We start from the raw sequence: 17,661 nt of genomic DNA, 5'->3' as shown, positions 1-17,661 counted from the left end.
TTTCTATTGAAAAGAGAAGGCTGAGGGGTGACCTAACAGAGGTCATTAAAATGATGAAAAATGTTAATAGAGAGAGTGTTTTCACTTGTGGGGAAGAGCAAAATTAGAGGCCATAAGAACATAAGCAGGAGTAGGCCATTTGGCTTCTTGAGCCTGCTCCATCATTCAATAAGATCATGGCTGATCTGATCTTGGCCTCAACTCCACTTCCCTGCCTGCTCCCAGAACCCTTGACTCACCTATAGTTCAAAAATCTGTCGATTTCCATCTTAAATATATTCAATGACGCAGTCTCCACAGCTTTCTGGGGTAGAAAATTCCAAAGATTCATGACTTACTGAGAGAAAAAATTCCTCCTCGAGTCTGTTTTAAATGGGCTTATTCTTATTCTGAAACTATGCCCCCTAGTTCTCGATTCCCCCATGAGGGGAAACAACCTCTCTGCATCTACCCTGTAAAGCCCCCTCGGAATCTTACACGTCTCAATGAGATCACCTCTCATTCTTCTAAACACCAATGAGTATAGGCCCAACCTACTTGATCTTTATTCATAAGACAACCACTTCATCTCAGGAATCAACCTAGTGAACCTTCTCTGAACTGCCTCCATTGCAAGTATATCCCTCCTTAAATAAGTATTGTCAGAGCAGTGTGAGACATTCAAGGAGGAGATCATGAGCAAGTATGTTTCCTTGAAGAAAAAAAGTGGAGCTAACAAACCTAGAGCCCCCTGGATTTCAAGGGATATAGAGAGTAAGATAAAGAAAAAAAGGGAACCTTATGGCAGATAGCGAGAACTCAACACTGCAGAAACTCTAGAGGAGTATAAAAAGGTGCAGGGGTCCAATTCGAAAGATAACTGGAAAGCAAAAAGAGAGCATGAAAGAATGTTGGCAAGTAAAATCAAGGAAAATCGGGGAAAACCCAAAGATGTTTTATAAATACATTAAGAGCAAGACGGTAACTCGAGAAAGAGTGGGGCCTGTTAGAGACCATAAAGGAAATCTGTGTGTGGAGGCAGAAGACAGGGTATGATTCTTAATGAATACTTTGCATCTGTTTTCACAAAAGAGAGGGGTGATGCAGACTTTGCAATGAGAGAGGAGGAGGGTGAAATATTAGACGAGATAAGCATAGTGAGAGAGGAGGTATTAAGGGACTTAGCAGCTTTGAAAGTGGATAAATCCCCAGGCCCGGATGAAATGTATCCCAGGCTGTTAAGAGAAGCAAAAGAGGAAATGGCAGAGGTTCTGACCATCATTTTCCAGTCCTCTCTGTCTACAGGTATGGTGCCAGATGACTGAAGGACTGCTAATGTTGTACCTTTGTTTAAAAGGGGAGAAAGGGATAGACCGAGTAATTACAGGCCAGTCAGCCTAACCTTGGTAGTGGGAAAATTATTGGAAAAAGTCCTGAGGGACAGGATAAATCTTCATTTGGAAAGATATGGATTAATCAAGGACAACAGTATGGATTTGTTAAAGGAAGGTCGTGTCTGACTAATGATTGAATTTTGAGAGGAGATAACCAGGACCGTCGATGAGGGCACTGGGTGTACGATGTAGTGTATATGGACTTTAGCAAACTTTTTGATAAGGTCCCACATGGCAGACTGGTCACGAAAGTAAAAATACTTCGGGGACAAAATTGACCCTTTCTCATCATCATCATAGGCAGTCCCTCGGAGTAGAGGATGACTTGCTTCTACTCTAAAAGTGAGTTCTCAGGTGACTGAGGAGTCCAATGTGGGACCTAGTCTCTATCGCAGGTGGGGCAGACAGTGGGTTGAAGGAAAGAATGGGTGGAGAGCCTGGGTTAACGCATGCTCCTTCCGCTGTCTATGCTTGGTTTCTGATTGTTCTCGGCGATGGGACCCGAGGTGCTCAACGCCCTCACGGATGCTCTTCCTCTATTTTGGGCGGTCGTGGGCCAGGGATTCCCAGGAGTCAATGGGGATGTTGCACTTTATCAAGGAGGCTTTGAGGGTGTCATTGAAGCGTTTCCTCTACCCACCTGGGCTTGCGTAGAGCGCTTGTTTTGGGAGTCTCATGTCAGGCATGCAGACGATGTGGTCCATCCAACGGAGCTGATTGAACGTGGTCAATGCTTCAATGCTGGGGATGTTGGTCTGAGCAAGAACACTGACGTGGGTGCGTCTATCCTGCCAATGGATTTGCAGGATCTTGCGGAGGCAGCGCTGGTGGTACTTCTCCAGCATTTTGAGGTGTCTGCTGTATATAGTCTACATCTCTGAGCCATATAGGAAGGCGGGCATTACTAATGCCCTGTAGACCATGAGCTTGGTGCCGGATTTGAGGTCCTGATCTTCAAGTACTCTCTCCCTCAGATGACCGAAGGCTGAGCTGGTGCACTGAAGGCAGTGTTGGACCTCGCCGTCAATATCTGCTCCCAAGGTATGGAAAATGGTTCACGTTGTCCAAGGCCTCATCGTGGATTTTGATATAAAAGCTGTGTCAGCCTCAAAGAGGTGGCCCCGGGTCAGTAAGAACTCACCGCTCGGTCGGCGCGGAGGTACCGCCATTTGGAAAATTGCCTTCCTTTATCTTTGGAGCAATGTACAGGACCACCCCACCACGGATTTGGCCAACAGGCAGCCTGGCACCCCCTCTTGGTACTGGGCCACTGGCCCAGCCAAAACCCCCTCTTGTGGCCCAGTATTTGCCACTAAAGTGGTTGTAGAGTTCGCAGCAGCCCTCCCCTGAAGGGAAGGGATGCACTGACGTCGTCAATGCGGCGCTGATGACTTGGAGCGACGGGCATTCTGACCCGCCCATACTTCCTCCCTGCTGACGACACAACATCCACCACATTGCAAAAAAATAAATAAAGGGCTGAATTTCGCCGGATTTCGCTCCATGCATTGAGGCGGAGAAAACACTTAAAAAACGGTAAGTGCACCCTGTTAGGGGCAGAGGATAATTTCGGCCTCTTCATCTTATGGGCATTAATAATGTGTTAAAGATCTGAATTGATCAGAGTTGTCCAGAGAATTTATCTTGATACACGTGCAGTTCTTAGCTTGCAAAACTTTGTAGTTGATGATGTTGTAGCATTTTTTTTCTAGGAAGCAAAACGTTTCCAAAATGTTGATAAATCGTGGATAAAAATTATGCAGCGAGCTCATGAAGTTCCAACTGTTGTCCAGTGCTGTGTGGGAGATGACATTATGGGACAGCTTCTGCCTCACTTACAGGAGCAACTGGAGGTCTGCCAGAAATCTCTAACAGGGTAAGAAAGTCAGATATTGTATAATACTTCTATGTGACATGCCCAATAAGGTGTGGCTTACATCTAGTGAGCTATGATTCCTTGATCCTAAAGTTTAAAATCAATCTAATTCTGTTTTTGAAAAGTAGACAACATTAGGGTATCTGCAAAGATTGTTATTAAGTTCAATCAGGAACAAATTAGAAAAGACTTTGGGGGCAAAATTGCCCACCGCCCAAAACAAGGCACAACTACCGCTTTTTGGCGTGCATTACCGCCGCAATGGATGCACAAGGGTGAGACTTGATAATTTGTATGTTTTGTGGATCCATTATTTCTGGTCTAATAAATCTTTATTTTGGGTTTGAATAGCTGTGCAGGTCTCTCATTTCACTGTGGGGAATGCTGTGTGAAAGGGCTCATTGGTTTGCCCATGGAGATTCACAGATGAAGGCTAAAGTGCACATGAATTCAGTGGAAACAAGCAGCAGTGAGACGGTTTGCGACTTCCTTTACAGGATCTGGATGGTGACGCCGCCTCCTGCGTGGCCGCTGACCCACATCCTGATCCTCCTCCTGTGCCTTCTCCTCCTCCTCCTCCTTCTGCATGTTGTGCTCCTGTGCCTCCTCCTCATGGTCCTCCTTCTCAGATGGTACTGCTGCCTTATCCTCCAATGGTTGTGCCCTCATGATTACAGGTTGTGAAGCATGCAGCAGTCGACCACAAATAGGGCCATCCATTCAGGCAAGTACTGCAGCACTCCTCCTGAGCAATCCAGGAACTAGAACCTCTGAGGATTCCGATGATCTGCTCAATGATGCACCTGGTGGCTGAATGAGAGTCATTGTACGATTGCTGCGCAGCAGTCCTGGGGTCAGCAGCCAAGTGTGGAGAGAGTAGCCCTTGTCTCCAAGGAGCCAGCCACAATCTTGGTTCAGCGCAGTAAAGAAGCCTGACACACCGATCTGCCGCAGGATGAAAGCATCATGGATGCTGCCAAGAAATCAGGCATCATAAGAACTGTTAGCGTGAATGTTTTCTCAGAAGAATCACTCAACACTCAGAGTCGGTTCCAACGCCAATGCGGCCTTTATTAACGCCAGCGGGGAGGAAGCCTCAGGACTGGATCCAGGCACTTCACTCCGCAGAACAAAGGGTTTCATGGATCTTTATATGTTTTACAACAGTTTACTACAGTTACATACAACAGTTTACTACAGTTACATTAGACCAATAGATAGAGTTAGTCTCTAAACGTAAAGTGGCTCATGTGTTGCCAAGAGATGTGTTGCTAAGGGGTGCGTTGCTAGGAATGACTCATGTGTCTTGTAACATGGCCTGGGCCTCCCTTATCTTACTGTCCTTGGATGCTGTCTTTGGTAGCCTCCTTATTAGAGTTACATATTCGGTTCTTGTCGGCTCGGGCTGATTCATGCCCTCGTTATGTGATGTAGGCCCCCCTTATCTCTATTTCTCGGGGCTCTGCTGTGTGGAGTTATAATGGTTTGTTATAGTTATCTTGTATCCAAGGCATTCCTGGCAGTGGGCCTCACAGGGTTATTGCTCGGTCAGCCTCAGTCAATAGTTCACAGCTTGACTACCTGATTTCCCATCATGCCTGGGCAGCCATTTTATGTGTGGCCACTTTAAACTTATATGAGTTTAGATATATTCAGCAGGTGCCTAATGCCAACAACAAGAACATACAAACGTAAGAAGTTGGAGCAGGAGTAGACCATTTGGCCACTCGAGCCTGCTTCGCCATTTAATAAGATCATGGCTGATCTGATATTGGTCTCAGCGCCACTTCCCTGCCCGATCCGCATAACCCTTCACTCCCTTATCGCTCAAAAATCTGTCTAGCTCCAAATATGTTCAATGACCCAGCATCCACAGCTTTCTGGGGCAGAGAATTCCACAGATTTACAACTCTCTGAGAGAAGAAATTCCTCCTCAGCTCAGTTCAAAATGGGCGACCCATTATTCTTAAACTATGCCCCTAGTTCTGGATTCCACCACAACTGGAAATATTCTCTCTGCATCTACCTTGTCGAGCCCCCTCAGTATCTTATATGTTTCAATAAAATCAGCTCTCATTCTTCTAAACTCCAATGGGTATAGGCCCAACCTGCTCATCCTTTCTTTATAAGTCAACCCCCTCATCTCCGGAATCAACCTAGTGAACCTTCTCTGAACTGACTCCAATGCAAGTATATCCTTCCTTAAATAGGGAGACCAAAACTGTATGCAGTACTCCAGAGGTGGCCTCACCAATACCCTGTACAGTAGTGGCAGGACTTCTCTGCTTTTATACTCTATCCCCCTTGGAAGAAAGGCCAACATTCCATTTGCCTTCCTGATTACTTGCTGTACCTACATATTAACTTTTTGTGTGTCATGCACAAGGATCTCAGCATTTTGTAGTTTCTCTCCATTTAAATAATAATTTGCTTTTTTATTCTCATACCAAAATGGATAACCTCACACTTTCCCACATTATACTACATCTGCCAAATTTTTTCCCAGTCACTTAGCCTGTCTATATTCCTTTACAGATTTTTTGTGTCTTCCTCACAACTTGCTTTCCCACCCATCTTTATATTATCAGCAAACTTAGTTACATTACACTCGGTCCTTTCATCCAAGTCATTAATATAGATTGTAAATAGTTGAGGCCCCAGCATCGATTCCTGTGGCACCCCACTCGTTACTGTTTGCAAAGCAGACTCACTCTCTGTTTTCTGTTAGTTAGCCAATCCGTTAGCCATGCTAATATATTATCCCCAACCCCTTGAGCTCTTATCTTGCCCAGCAACCTTTTATGTGGCACCTTATCGAATGCCTTCTGGAAATCCAAATACACCAAATCCACTTATCCATCCTGCTCGTTACATCCTCAAAGAACTCCAGCAAATTTGTCAAACATGACTTCCCTTTCATAAAACCATGCTGACTCTGTTTGACTGTATTATGCTTTTCCAAATGTCCTGCTTCCTTAATAATGGATTCCAGCATTTTACCAATGACAGATGTTAGGCTAACCGGTCTATAGTTCCCTGCTTACAATCTGCCTCCTTTTTTAAATAGGGGCGTTACATTTGCGGTTTTCCAATCTGCTTGGACCTCTTCAGATTTCAGGGAATTTTGGTAGGTTACAACCAATGCATCCATTATCTCTGTAGCCACTTCTTTTTAGACCCTTGGATGCAGGCCATCAGGTCCAGGGAACTTATCCACCTTTAGTCCCATTATTTTACCAAGTACTTTTTCTTTATTGGTAGTGATTGTTTTAAGTTCCTCTCTCCCTATAATCCCTTGATTATCTATTATTGGGATGTGTTTAGTGTCTTCTACTTTGAAGACCAAAACAAAATATTTGTTCAAAGTCTCCGCCATTTCCCTGTTCCCCATTATTAATTCTCCAGTCTCATCCTCTAAGGGACCAACTACTTGGCTTACCTTAGCTACTTACCTTAGCTACTTTTTTCCTTTTTATATACCTGTAGAAGCTTTCACTATCTGTTTTTATATGTCTTGCTAGTTTACTCTCATACTCTCTCTTCCCTCTATTCATAATTATTTTAGTCATCCTTTGCTGATTTTTTAAAATTTCCCAATCCTCTGGCCTCCCAATCTTGGCAACTTTGGATGCCATTTTTTTCAATTTGATACCATCCTTTCATCATCATCATAGGCAGTCGCTCGGAATCGAGGAAGACTTGCTTCCACTACTAAAATGAGTTATTTGGTGGCTGAACAGACCAACACGAGAGCCACAGACCCTGTCACAGGTGGGACAGACATTCGTCGGGGGAAGGCAGGGGGGAGCGGGGTGGGACTGATTTACCACACGCTCCTTCCGCTGCCTGCGCCTGACCTCTTCAAGCTTGCAGTGTTGAGATTCGACGAGCTCAGCGCCCTCCTGGATGCACTTTCTCCACCTAGGGCGGTCTTCGGCCAGCGTCTCCCAGTGTCAGTGGTAATGTCGCACTTCACCAGGGAGGCTTTGAGGGTGTCCTTGTAATGTTTCCGCTGCCTACCTTTGGCTCAGTTGCCATGAAGGAGCTCCATGTAGAGCAATTGCTTAGGGAGTCTCATGTTGGCATGCAAACTAAGTGGCCTGCCCAGCGAAGCTGATCGAGTGTGGTTAGTGCTTCAATGCTGGGGATGTTAGCCTGGGCGAGGACACTGATGTTGGTGCGTCTGTCCTCCCAGGGGATTTGCAGGATCTTGCGGCGACATCGTTGATGATATATCTCCAGCGACTTGAAGTGTCTTCTGTACATCGTCCATGCCTCTGATCCATATAGGAGGGCAGGTATTACTACAGCCCTGTAGACCATGAGCTTGGTGGTAGGTTTGAGGGCCTGGTCTTCGAGCGCTCTTTTCCTCAGGCTGCCAAAGGCTGCACTGACGCACTGGAGCCGATGTTGAATCTCTGCATCAATGTCTGCCTTTGTTGACAAGTTGCTCCCGAGGTATGGGAAGTGGTCCACGTTTTCGAGCGCCACGTCGTGAATCTTGATGACGGGGGGGGCATTGTTATGCAGCAAGGACAGGCTGGTGGAGGACCTTTATCTTACAGATGTTAAGCCTAAGGCCCATGCTTTCATATGCCTCCGTGAATACATTGACTTTACCCTTTACTTCCTTAGTTTAATCATGGATGGTTCTCCTTTCTCTTAAAGTCTTTGCTGCTCACTGGAATATATTTTTGTTGAGGGTTATGAAATATCTCCTTAAATGTCTGCCAATGATTATCAACCATCTTACACTTTAATCCATTTCCCCAGTCCACTTTAGCCAACTCTGCCTTCATACCTTGGTAATCTCCTTGATTGATTTTGTAGTCATGGTCACACACCAACTGGACATTGAGGGAGTGGAATCCCTTGCGGTTACGGAAGATCGTGGGATTGTTCTATGGTGCCCTCAATGCGACGTGGGTGCATTATATGGTGCCCTGAACCCTGGGGAAGCCCACAACCCTCACGAATCTGATCTGCCTGCTCAAAGGGAAAGATATGTAGTTCCTCCTCCTCTTATGCAGAGCATCTGTTCCCTCATGGATGGAGCTATGTGCGGAAAACTGGGAGATATTTGAGAAATCTACTGTTGTAGCTTGAAAAGATCCAGTCGCATAGACGTTAAGGGCAGTGGTGACCTTTGATGCGATGATTAGAGCTGTCCTCAAACTTGTTTCAGGCTACAGGTCTGGCTGCAGGTCTGGCTGCAGGAGGTTGCACAGCTCCATTACGATGTCCTTGCGGAATCGCAGTCTCCAGAGATACTGGTCATCAGTCAGGTCCATGTAGGAGAACTGCTGTCTCTAGACCCTTTGACGACAGGGTCTTCTGCCACCACGTCTATATAGGCGTCTTCCTCTGACAGCTGCTTCTCCATCCTGCTCTTGTTGGTCCTCACCCTCTGCAGTCTCCTGCTGGCAAGCATCTTCCTCTTGTTCATGTTCCCTCCTGTCTATCTGGCACACTATGTTGTGTGGGGGGGTCTGCGTACCTGACCCTTCTCCTGATGGCAGGCCTTCCTGAGATCCTTCCTGGTGCACCTCTCTGGGTTCAGCTCTGTCGCCATCTCCATGGCCTTCCGCATGTCCCTCAGGCATATGTGCTGCGTCCCTTGCCCGCTGCCCCTCCAGCCATTGGAGCCGGCGCGCCTTCTCCTGCGTGCCTCCCTGCTGCGCACAATGTGCAGAAGGCATTCTGCTGCCAGCACTGACCCCATTTAGTTATCCTCCGTAAGCCCAGCCTCCTCAACCATGGCTCTCTGTTGTAGAGTATGAAAAGCCTGGGCCACTATAACTCAATCCTGCTGTCAACAAGGCTACTCTCAATGGTATTAAAAGTCCGAAAAAATCTCCCTGACAAGAATGCTGCTAGACGCAACACGCCTTTAAATGCCGCTGGCGGTCTTGAGCAAGCAGTATCTGTCGTGGCACCGACAGACGTCCGGAAAACAATTTGAGCTGAACTTAGCTTCTGGGGCAGGTCCGAGGCGGTGCATGATCTGATGACGTCGTTAACAACGCATCTGCAGGAGCAGTGCAGATGTGGGGGGAGCAGGATGGATATCCACACCATCGGAAAAACCCATCAGGGCAATGCCGCGAACACCAGCCAGCCCATTGCGACTCAGCGGCCATTCCGCAGCAACCCGTGGCCACCGCTTTCAGGCGGCCAGAAAAGGGCAATTTTAGCCTTCTCAAATATTAAAAATGTGTGCTTTTTACTGCTCAGATATTTTGAGCAACTATATCAAATTGTCAATCATACAAACACTTTAAGATCAGATGGAGCTTTACTGTGCCAGACCTAGCTTGTATAAGGTGGTGCTCAGTATCTCAAACTCTCTACAGATCGTGTCTCCTCAGACTTGGAAATCCTGTGCCTTCACTGAGGAGCTATTATAGCACCTCAGTCCTGTTCAAACAGTATTCCTGCAAAGGGATAATGGAAACCACCTTGTACACTGACCTACAGGGGTGCCCAGGCGAATCCCGCTGAGAGAACAAATATGAGAAGCTTAACCCTCGCTCACCCTTACAAGAAGGTTCCCAGAACTTTGATCCTCTTGTGCCAAGCTGTCTCTCAACTACTTCAGATTCATGGCCCTTCCACTTTATTGAATGCTTCATTATCTGAAGAATTGAAAGTGGTGCTGAACACTGTAATTATCATCTAACAGAGACATTTAAGACCTTATGTTGGATGGAAAGTCATTGATGTAGCAGATGGAGGTAGTTGGGAGGACACTGCCCTGAGGAAATCCTGCAGCAATGTCCTGGGGCTGAAATGATTTGCCTTCAACAACCACAATCAGGTGATACTCAAGCTACTGGGAAGATTTCCCCCTGATCCCCATTGACTTCAGTTTCACTAGGTTCACTAGGTTGATTCCGGGGATCAGGGGTTGAGGAAAGGTTGAGTAGGTTGGGCCTCTATTCAACAAGGGCTTCCACTCCCTCAATAAGAGCTCATGTGCAACCATAAAAAGATGATTATGCATGTGTGCGCCAGATTCCCTAGTAGCTGTCATGACTGTTTTGTTCTGCGGCCCTGCACCCTACCTCAGTTCTTTGCACTTCCAAAAAGAATTACCGGCTAGCTACTTGGAGACAAGGGCTATCCACTGAAGATGTGGCTCATGACACTCTTGAGAATGCCAAATACTGAGGCCAAGGAGCATTATAATGAGAGACACATCTCCACCAGATGTCAGCAAGTAGCATGGAGTGCAGTTCGACGGAGTATTGTTTCTCATCAACATCATAGGCAGTCCCTCGAAATGAGGAAGACTTGTTTCCACTCTACAAGTGAGTTTTCAGGTGACTGTACAGTCCAATGTGGGAATTACAGTCTCTGTAACAGGTGGGACAGACCGTGGTTGAAGGATAGGGTGGGTGTGGAGCCTGGTTTGCCGAGCATTCCTTCCGCTGTCTGCACTTGATTTTTGCATGCTCTCGGCGACGAGACTCGAGGTGTTCAATGCCCTCTTCTGCGGATGCTATTCCTCCATTTGGATGGTCTTGGGCCAGAGAATCCCAGGTGCCGATGGGGATGTTACACTTTATCAAGGAGGCTTTGAGGGTATCCTCGAAACGTTTTCTCTGCCCACCTGGGACTCGCTTGCCGTGTAGGAGTTCCGAGTAGAGCACTTGCTTAGGGAGTCTCGTGTCGGACATGTGGATGTTATGGCCCGCCCAATGGAGCTGTTCGAGTGTCATCATTGCTTTGATGCTGGGGATGTTGGCCTGAGTGAGAACACAGATGTTGCTGCATCTATCCTCCCAGTGGATTTGCAGGATCTTGCGGAGGTAGCGCTGGTAGTACTTCTCCAGTGCCTTGAGGTGTCTGCTGTATATAGTCCACATCTCTGAGCCATATAGGAGAGCAGGTATCACTACTGCCCTGTAGACCATAAGCTTGGTGCCAGATTTGAGGTCTTGGTCTTCAAACACTCTCTTCCTCAGGCGACTCGGTGTTGGACCTGATCATCGATGTCTGCCCTTACTGATAGTAGACTCTCGAGATGTGGAAAATGGTCTACATTGTCCAAGGCCGAGCTGTGGATTTTGATGACCGAATGAAGCAGGGATGCTTCATCGCACCAACGCTCTTCTCGATCTTCCTTGCTGCAATGCTCCTTCTCACTATCAACAAGCACCCCGCTGGAATGGAACTAAACGATAGAACCAATGGAAACTTGTTCAATCTACGTTGCCTCCCGACTAGGTCCAAGGTCATCCCATCATCTGTCATCGAACTACAGTACGCGGACGATGCTTGCATCAGCGCACATTAAGAGGCCGAACTCCAAGCCATTGTCAACACCTTCACCGAGGCATACGAAAGCATGGGCCTTACGCAAAACATCCGTAAGTCAAAGGTCCTCCACCAACCTGACCTCGCGACACAGCACTGCCCCCTTCACTGGTTCTAGAGAGTACTAAACTTAGAATTTAGTGAGTGAAGGAATTTCAATGGTTTTAAGGGTCGATCTTAGTTAAGTATTGCATTTAGCATTTAGCTTAACTGTAACCCTAACTAGTAGCTTCTTTCACAGTGTTAGGCAGTGGTAAACAAGCTGACTGCTCATGGCAGTTGCACAGTTAATTAGGTGGGTAGCTAGAACTGGTTACCTGGTAATGACTGTCAGCAGGTCTCTGGAATTTATACTAGTATAAATACAGGAGGCTTTTGCTAATGCACGGAGTACTGCTCCGCAGAGTATTAAATTTGGAATTTGGCGAGAGAGCGAGAGCGAGAGCGAGAGATTGTGGTGCACTGAGGGAAGTGATGCTATTCTGGTACTTTAAAAAATAAGGAGTGGTCCAAGAGAAGGAGCATGAAACAGCAAGACCTGAGACCTAGAGCCATTAATTAAAATTAATCGTTGAAACAAGATATGTACTAGATTCCAGGAGGGAATAGAGATTTTTTAGATCTTGAATGGCCAGCTGATACCTGTTGCTTGCAATTCCTGCACCATGTGGGAACTTCAGGACACTTCATGTGGCTTGGGAACCACATGTGCAGGAAGTGTTTCCAGGTGCTCGAGCTCAGGGTTTCCGAGCTTTTAGGGGCAGCTGGTGTCACTGCGGAGCATCAGGGAGGCTGAGAGTTTACTGGACCGTACATTCCAGGAGGTGGCCACCCAGCAGGCAGAGAGAGTTCAGGATAGTAAATAGGTGACCATCCAGAAGAGTAGGAAGAGGCAGGTAGTGCAGAAATCTTTGGGATGTGTGTCATCATCCAACCGGTACTCCGCATTGGAGACTGCTGGGAGTGACAACACCTTGCAGGAGTGCAGTCCAGTCCAGACCATGGCACCAATGGGCAAGGGACTGCACGGGGGAGGAGGGGGGCCAACATCAAAGTGTAGAAATGCAGGCATTATAGGAAATTCCATAGTTAGGGGACAGACAGGTGTTTGTGTAACTGTTATCGTGAGTCCTGTTATGTTCAGAATAACTCCACAAGACTGTGTACTGTACGCTAAAATTGTTGTGACCCTGGTCTCTTTAATGTAACTCCAGAATGAGGAAGCAGCATAGAAACATGGAAACATAGAAAATAGGTGCAGGAGTAGGCCATTTGGCCCTTCGAGCCTGCACCACCATTCAATAAGATCATGGCTGATCATTCCTTCAGTACCCCTTTCCTGATTTCTCTCCATACCCCTTGATGCCTTTAGCCATAAGGGCCATATCTAACTCCCTCTTGAATATATCCAATAAACTGGTATCAACAACTCTCTGCGGTAGGGAATTCCACAGGTTAACAACTCTCTGAGTGAAGAAATTTCTCCTCATCTCAGTCCTAAATCCTTAGACTATGTCCCCTGGTTCTGGACTTCCCCCAACATCAGGAACATACTTCCTGCATATAACTTGTCCAGTCCTGTCAGAATTGTAAATATTTCTATGAGATCCCCTCTCATCCTTCTAAACTCCAGTGAATACAGGCCCAGTCGATCCAGTCTCTCCTCATATGCCAGTCCTGCCATCCCGGGAATCAGTCTGGTGAACCTTCGCTGCACTCCTTCAATAGCAAGAACATCCTTTCTTAGATTAGGAGACCAACACTGAACACAATATTCCAGGTGAGGCTTCACCAAGGCCCTGTACAACTGCAGTAAGACCTCCCTGCTCCTATACTCAAATTCCCTAGTTATGAAGGCCAACATACCATTTGCCTTCTTCACCGCCTGCTGCACCTGCGTGCCAACTTTCAATGACTGATGAACCATGACACCCAGGTCTCATTGCACCTCCCCTTTTCCTAATCTGCCGCCATTCAGATAATATTCTGCCTTTGTGTTTTTGCCACCAAAGTGGATAACCTCACATTTATCCACATTATACTGCATCTGCCATGCGTTTGCCCACTCACCTAACCTGTCCAAGTCACCCTGCAGCCTATTAGCATCCTCCTCACAGCTCACACCGCTACCCAGCTTAGTGTCATCTGCAATGGTAGGCTGCCTTTTATACCTGCTTGCCCAGGGTGTGCAGGTGACCCTTGGGTCTCCAACAGGTGTGCCCCCTGGTGGCAAGTCTTACACACGAGTAAAGTTTACATACATAACAAGTCCCGCATGGTGTGTTGCCTCCCTAGTGCCAGGGTAAAGGACAACATGGAGAGGGTGCAGAATATTCTGCAGGGGGAAGGGAAGTTGTGGTACACGTCGGTACCAATGACATAGAGATGGCAGGTATTGAGGTCCTACGGTCCTACTTTCAGGAGTTAGGGAGAAAATTAAAAAGTAGGACTTTTTAACTTTCGCGTCAACAAGAGTAGAAATAGGAAGATAAGGAGGATCAATGCGTGGCTAAAGGCATGGTGCAGGAGGGAGGGCTTCAGATTCTTGGGGCATTGGGACCAGTTCTGGGGCAGGAGGCACCTCAACAGGACTGGGACCAATGTCCTCACGGTTAGGTTCTCTTGTATGGTTGGGGTGGGTTTAAACTAAATTGGCAGGCCTTGAGCACCAGCATAAGAAGTAGAAAAGAGGAATAAGGTGCATAAAGGAATGAGAGTGTCGGATAGTACTAGAGAAGGAAGTAGTACCATATTCGATAGGAGCAGACTAAGAAGGACTAGGAGTAATACAAAGACAGGTTTAGAAAGCATGGGGCCAAAATTGTCCCTCTCCTTAAGGCCTGTTACCACCGCAAATTGGTGGCCACGCTGCGGAGTGGAATGGCCGCCGACTTTTAGTGGAATGGCCGCTGATAGCCCAATTACCCTTCCGAGTTTTTCCGGCAGTGCCCCGTTCCCCCTCCCCCCACCGCGCCGCTGCTGCCGATCGTGTCATCACCGTGTGCACCGCCGATCTAATCCCCCGATGATGGAAAATCTTCAGCCTGCTCGGCGGTGCCAAACCTTTTTTTTCTGGTGGTCAAGTGGGGCTGTGGCCTTCTGCAGTGGCGGCTGCGGCTTTCTTTAAAGGGGAGGACGCACTGCCGCTGCTGCCATTTTATTTTGTTGGCCGACTGTCATGTCGGCCCAATAAATATGCCCCCGGGTTGGGCCTGGCCGCCAACAGACAGCCTGGCACCCCCTCTTGAGTGCCAGGCTGCTGGCTCAGCCGAAACCCTCCCTGGTGGCCTGAAGTTTTATAATTGCGGAGGCCCTCCCTTTTAAGTGAAGGGGACGTGGCGTCGTGATAAAGTCATCACGGCGGTCAATCCGCTCCGTACCCACCTTCCGCCCCTCAGTTGCTGTCACCGCCGCATATCCGCCCCTCAGGTGTAATCACTGCCCCCATTATGATCGAGTTCTGGATCGGAGAGTGAAAAAAACCAAAGAGCCGAATGTTGCTCAGGAACCGACCTGAACCGCAGCTGCGAATAAAAACCATCAAAATGGGGTGGGAGCTCCCCGTTTCAGGCGGGGGACAATTTCTACCCCCATGTATGTAAATGTACAAAATGTGGTGAATAAGGTTGGCAAGCTACAAGCCCAATTTGCCATGTGGGAATATGATGCAGTTGCAATAGTGGAAACATGGCTTAAAAACAGTGAGGACTTATTATTCACAGATACAAGGTGTTCAGAAAAGATAGGGAAGGAAAAAAGGGAGGTGGTGTGGCAGTACTGATTAAGGAAGACATTGTAGTGTTGGAAAGAGAGGATGTCCTTGAGGGGGCAAGGACAGAATCCATTTGGTTAGAGTTGAGAAGCAAAAAGGGTATGATCACACTATTGGGGGTATTCTATAGGCCTCCAAATAGTGAGAGAGAGAGATAGGGGAGCAAATCTGCAGGGAAATCACAGGTGTGCAAGAACTATAGAGTGGTGATATTGGGGAACTTTAATCACCCAAATATCGATTGGGATAATGATAGAGTAAAGGGAAAGGCAGAATTTCTGAAAGGTGTCCAAAACTTACTTGACCTGTATGTTCTCGGCCCAACTAGAAAGGAGGCATTGCTGGATCTGGTACTGGGGAATGAGGTGGGCCAATTGAACCAAGTGTCTGGGGGTGAACACGTGGGTACGATTGATCATCATATCATAATCTTCAGATTAGTAATGGAGAAGAGCAAGGAACAATCTAAAGTGGAATTTCTAAATTGGAAGAGGGCTAACTTCAATGGGATGAGAGGGGATCGAGCCAGGATGAAATGGAATCAAACTGCAACGGAACAGTGGGTGATCTTTAAGGAGGAGATGATTTAGGTTCAGGCTAGGTACATTCCAACAAGATGGAAAGATAAAGGTAAAAGGTAAAGGCAAAGGGCTCGTTGGATGATGAGGGAGATAGAGAATATGATGAAACAAAAAAAGAGGGTGTACGATGCATGTCAGGTGAATTCTTCAAGTGAGAACCAGGCCAATATGATAAGTTGAGCGGGGAGGGTGAAGAGGAAAATAAGACCGGCAAAGAGAGAATATGAGAATAGAACGGAAGTTAACATAAAAGGGAACCCAAAAATCTTCTACCAACATGTAAATAGTAAGCAGGTAGTAAGAGGCGGAGTGGGGCCTCTTCGGGACATAGAAGGTGATATATTCTTAGAAGCGCAGGGCAAGGCTAGAATACTTAATGAGTACTTTGTAACGGTCTTTACTAAGGAAGAGGATGCTGACAAAATATCCGCAGAAGTGAAAATGGTAGAGGTAATGGATGGAGTGAAAATTGATAGGCAGGATGTACTGGAAAGGCTGGATACGCTCAGAGTGGATAAGTCGCCTAGTCCGGATGGCTTGCATCCCAGGTTCCTAAGAGAAGTGGGAGTGGAGATAGTGGAAGGGCTTGCCATAATCTTCCAATCTTCCCTAGATGTGGGGCAGGTGCCAGAGGATTGGAAAATGGCAAATGTCTTATCCAAGAAAAGGTGTAAGGATAATTCTCGTAACTACAGGCTGGTCATTTTAACATCACTGGTGGGTAAGGTTTTAGAAACAATAATCAGAGAAAAAATTACCAGGATCTTGGAGAGATTTAAGTTAATTAAGGAGAGGCAGCATGGATTTGTGAAAGGCAGATCGTGTTTGACTAATCTAATTGAATTTTTTGATAAAGCAACAGAGAACGTTGATGAAGGCAATGCAATGGATGTTGCCTATATGGATTTTAAGAAAGCATTTGACAAAGTATCACATACAAGGTTGGTTAACTCTGTGGAGTTTAGAAGAATGAGAGGTGATCTCATTGAAACATACAAGATTCTGAACGGGATTGACAGGGTAGATGCTGAAAAGTTGTTTCCCCTGGCTGGAGTGTCCAGAACTAGGGGGCACAGTCTCAGGATAAGGGGTAGGCCATTTAAGACAGAGATGAGGAGGAATTCTCTGCCCCAGAGAGCTGTGTATGCTGAGTCTCCAAATATGTTCAAGGCTGAGGTAGGCCATTTAAGACTTAGATGAGGAGGAATTTCTTCACTCAGAGGGTTGTGAATCTTTGGAATTCTCTACCCCAGAGGGCTGTGGATGCTGAGTCTTTGAGTATATTCAAGGCTGAGATAGATAGATTTTTGAACTCTGGGGAATCAAGGGATATGGGGAACTGGAAAGTGGAGTTGAGGTCAATGATCAGCCATGAACTTATTGAATGGCGGAGCAGGCTCAAGGGGCCATATGGCTTACTCCTGCTCCTATTTTTTATGTTCTTATGTTCTTAACAAAATTGAGGCTCATGGAATAGTACAAACCGGACGGTCTGCCCCTGGGCAGGACCGGAACCAATATCCTAAGGGGAGTGTTTGCTAGTGCTGTTGGGGAGGGGTTAAACTAATATGGCAGGGGGTTGGGAACCTATGCTGGGAGATAGAGGATTGTGTAATGAGGAGGGACTAATTAGCAATCTTGTTGTGCGAGGGAAAAGTGACCATAATATGGTAGAGATCCTTATTAAGATGAAGAGTGACATAGTTAATTCGGAAACTAGGGTCCTGAACTTAAGGAAAG

At 46.7% G+C, this 17,661-nt stretch overlaps 1 protein-coding gene across 1 annotated transcript in view; it reads left to right on the top strand.

Moving 5' to 3' along the window:
- LOC139266712 (dynein axonemal heavy chain 8-like) overlaps window positions 1-17,661 on the top strand; it is a 2,132,242-nt gene that overhangs the window by 1,443,071 nt on the left and 671,510 nt on the right. The window contains exon 44 of the mRNA XM_070884298.1: window positions 3,086-3,249. Within this exon, the coding sequence (XP_070740399.1) occupies window positions 3,086-3,249 (164 nt within the window). The remainder of the gene's footprint in view (window positions 1-3,085; window positions 3,250-17,661) is intronic.

Source organism: Pristiophorus japonicus, chromosome 7 (genome assembly GCF_044704955.1).
Source record: "Pristiophorus japonicus isolate sPriJap1 chromosome 7, sPriJap1.hap1, whole genome shotgun sequence".
NCBI lineage: Eukaryota > Metazoa > Chordata > Chondrichthyes > Pristiophoridae > Pristiophorus > Pristiophorus japonicus.
This window is presented reverse-complemented; position numbering and strand designations above follow the sequence as displayed.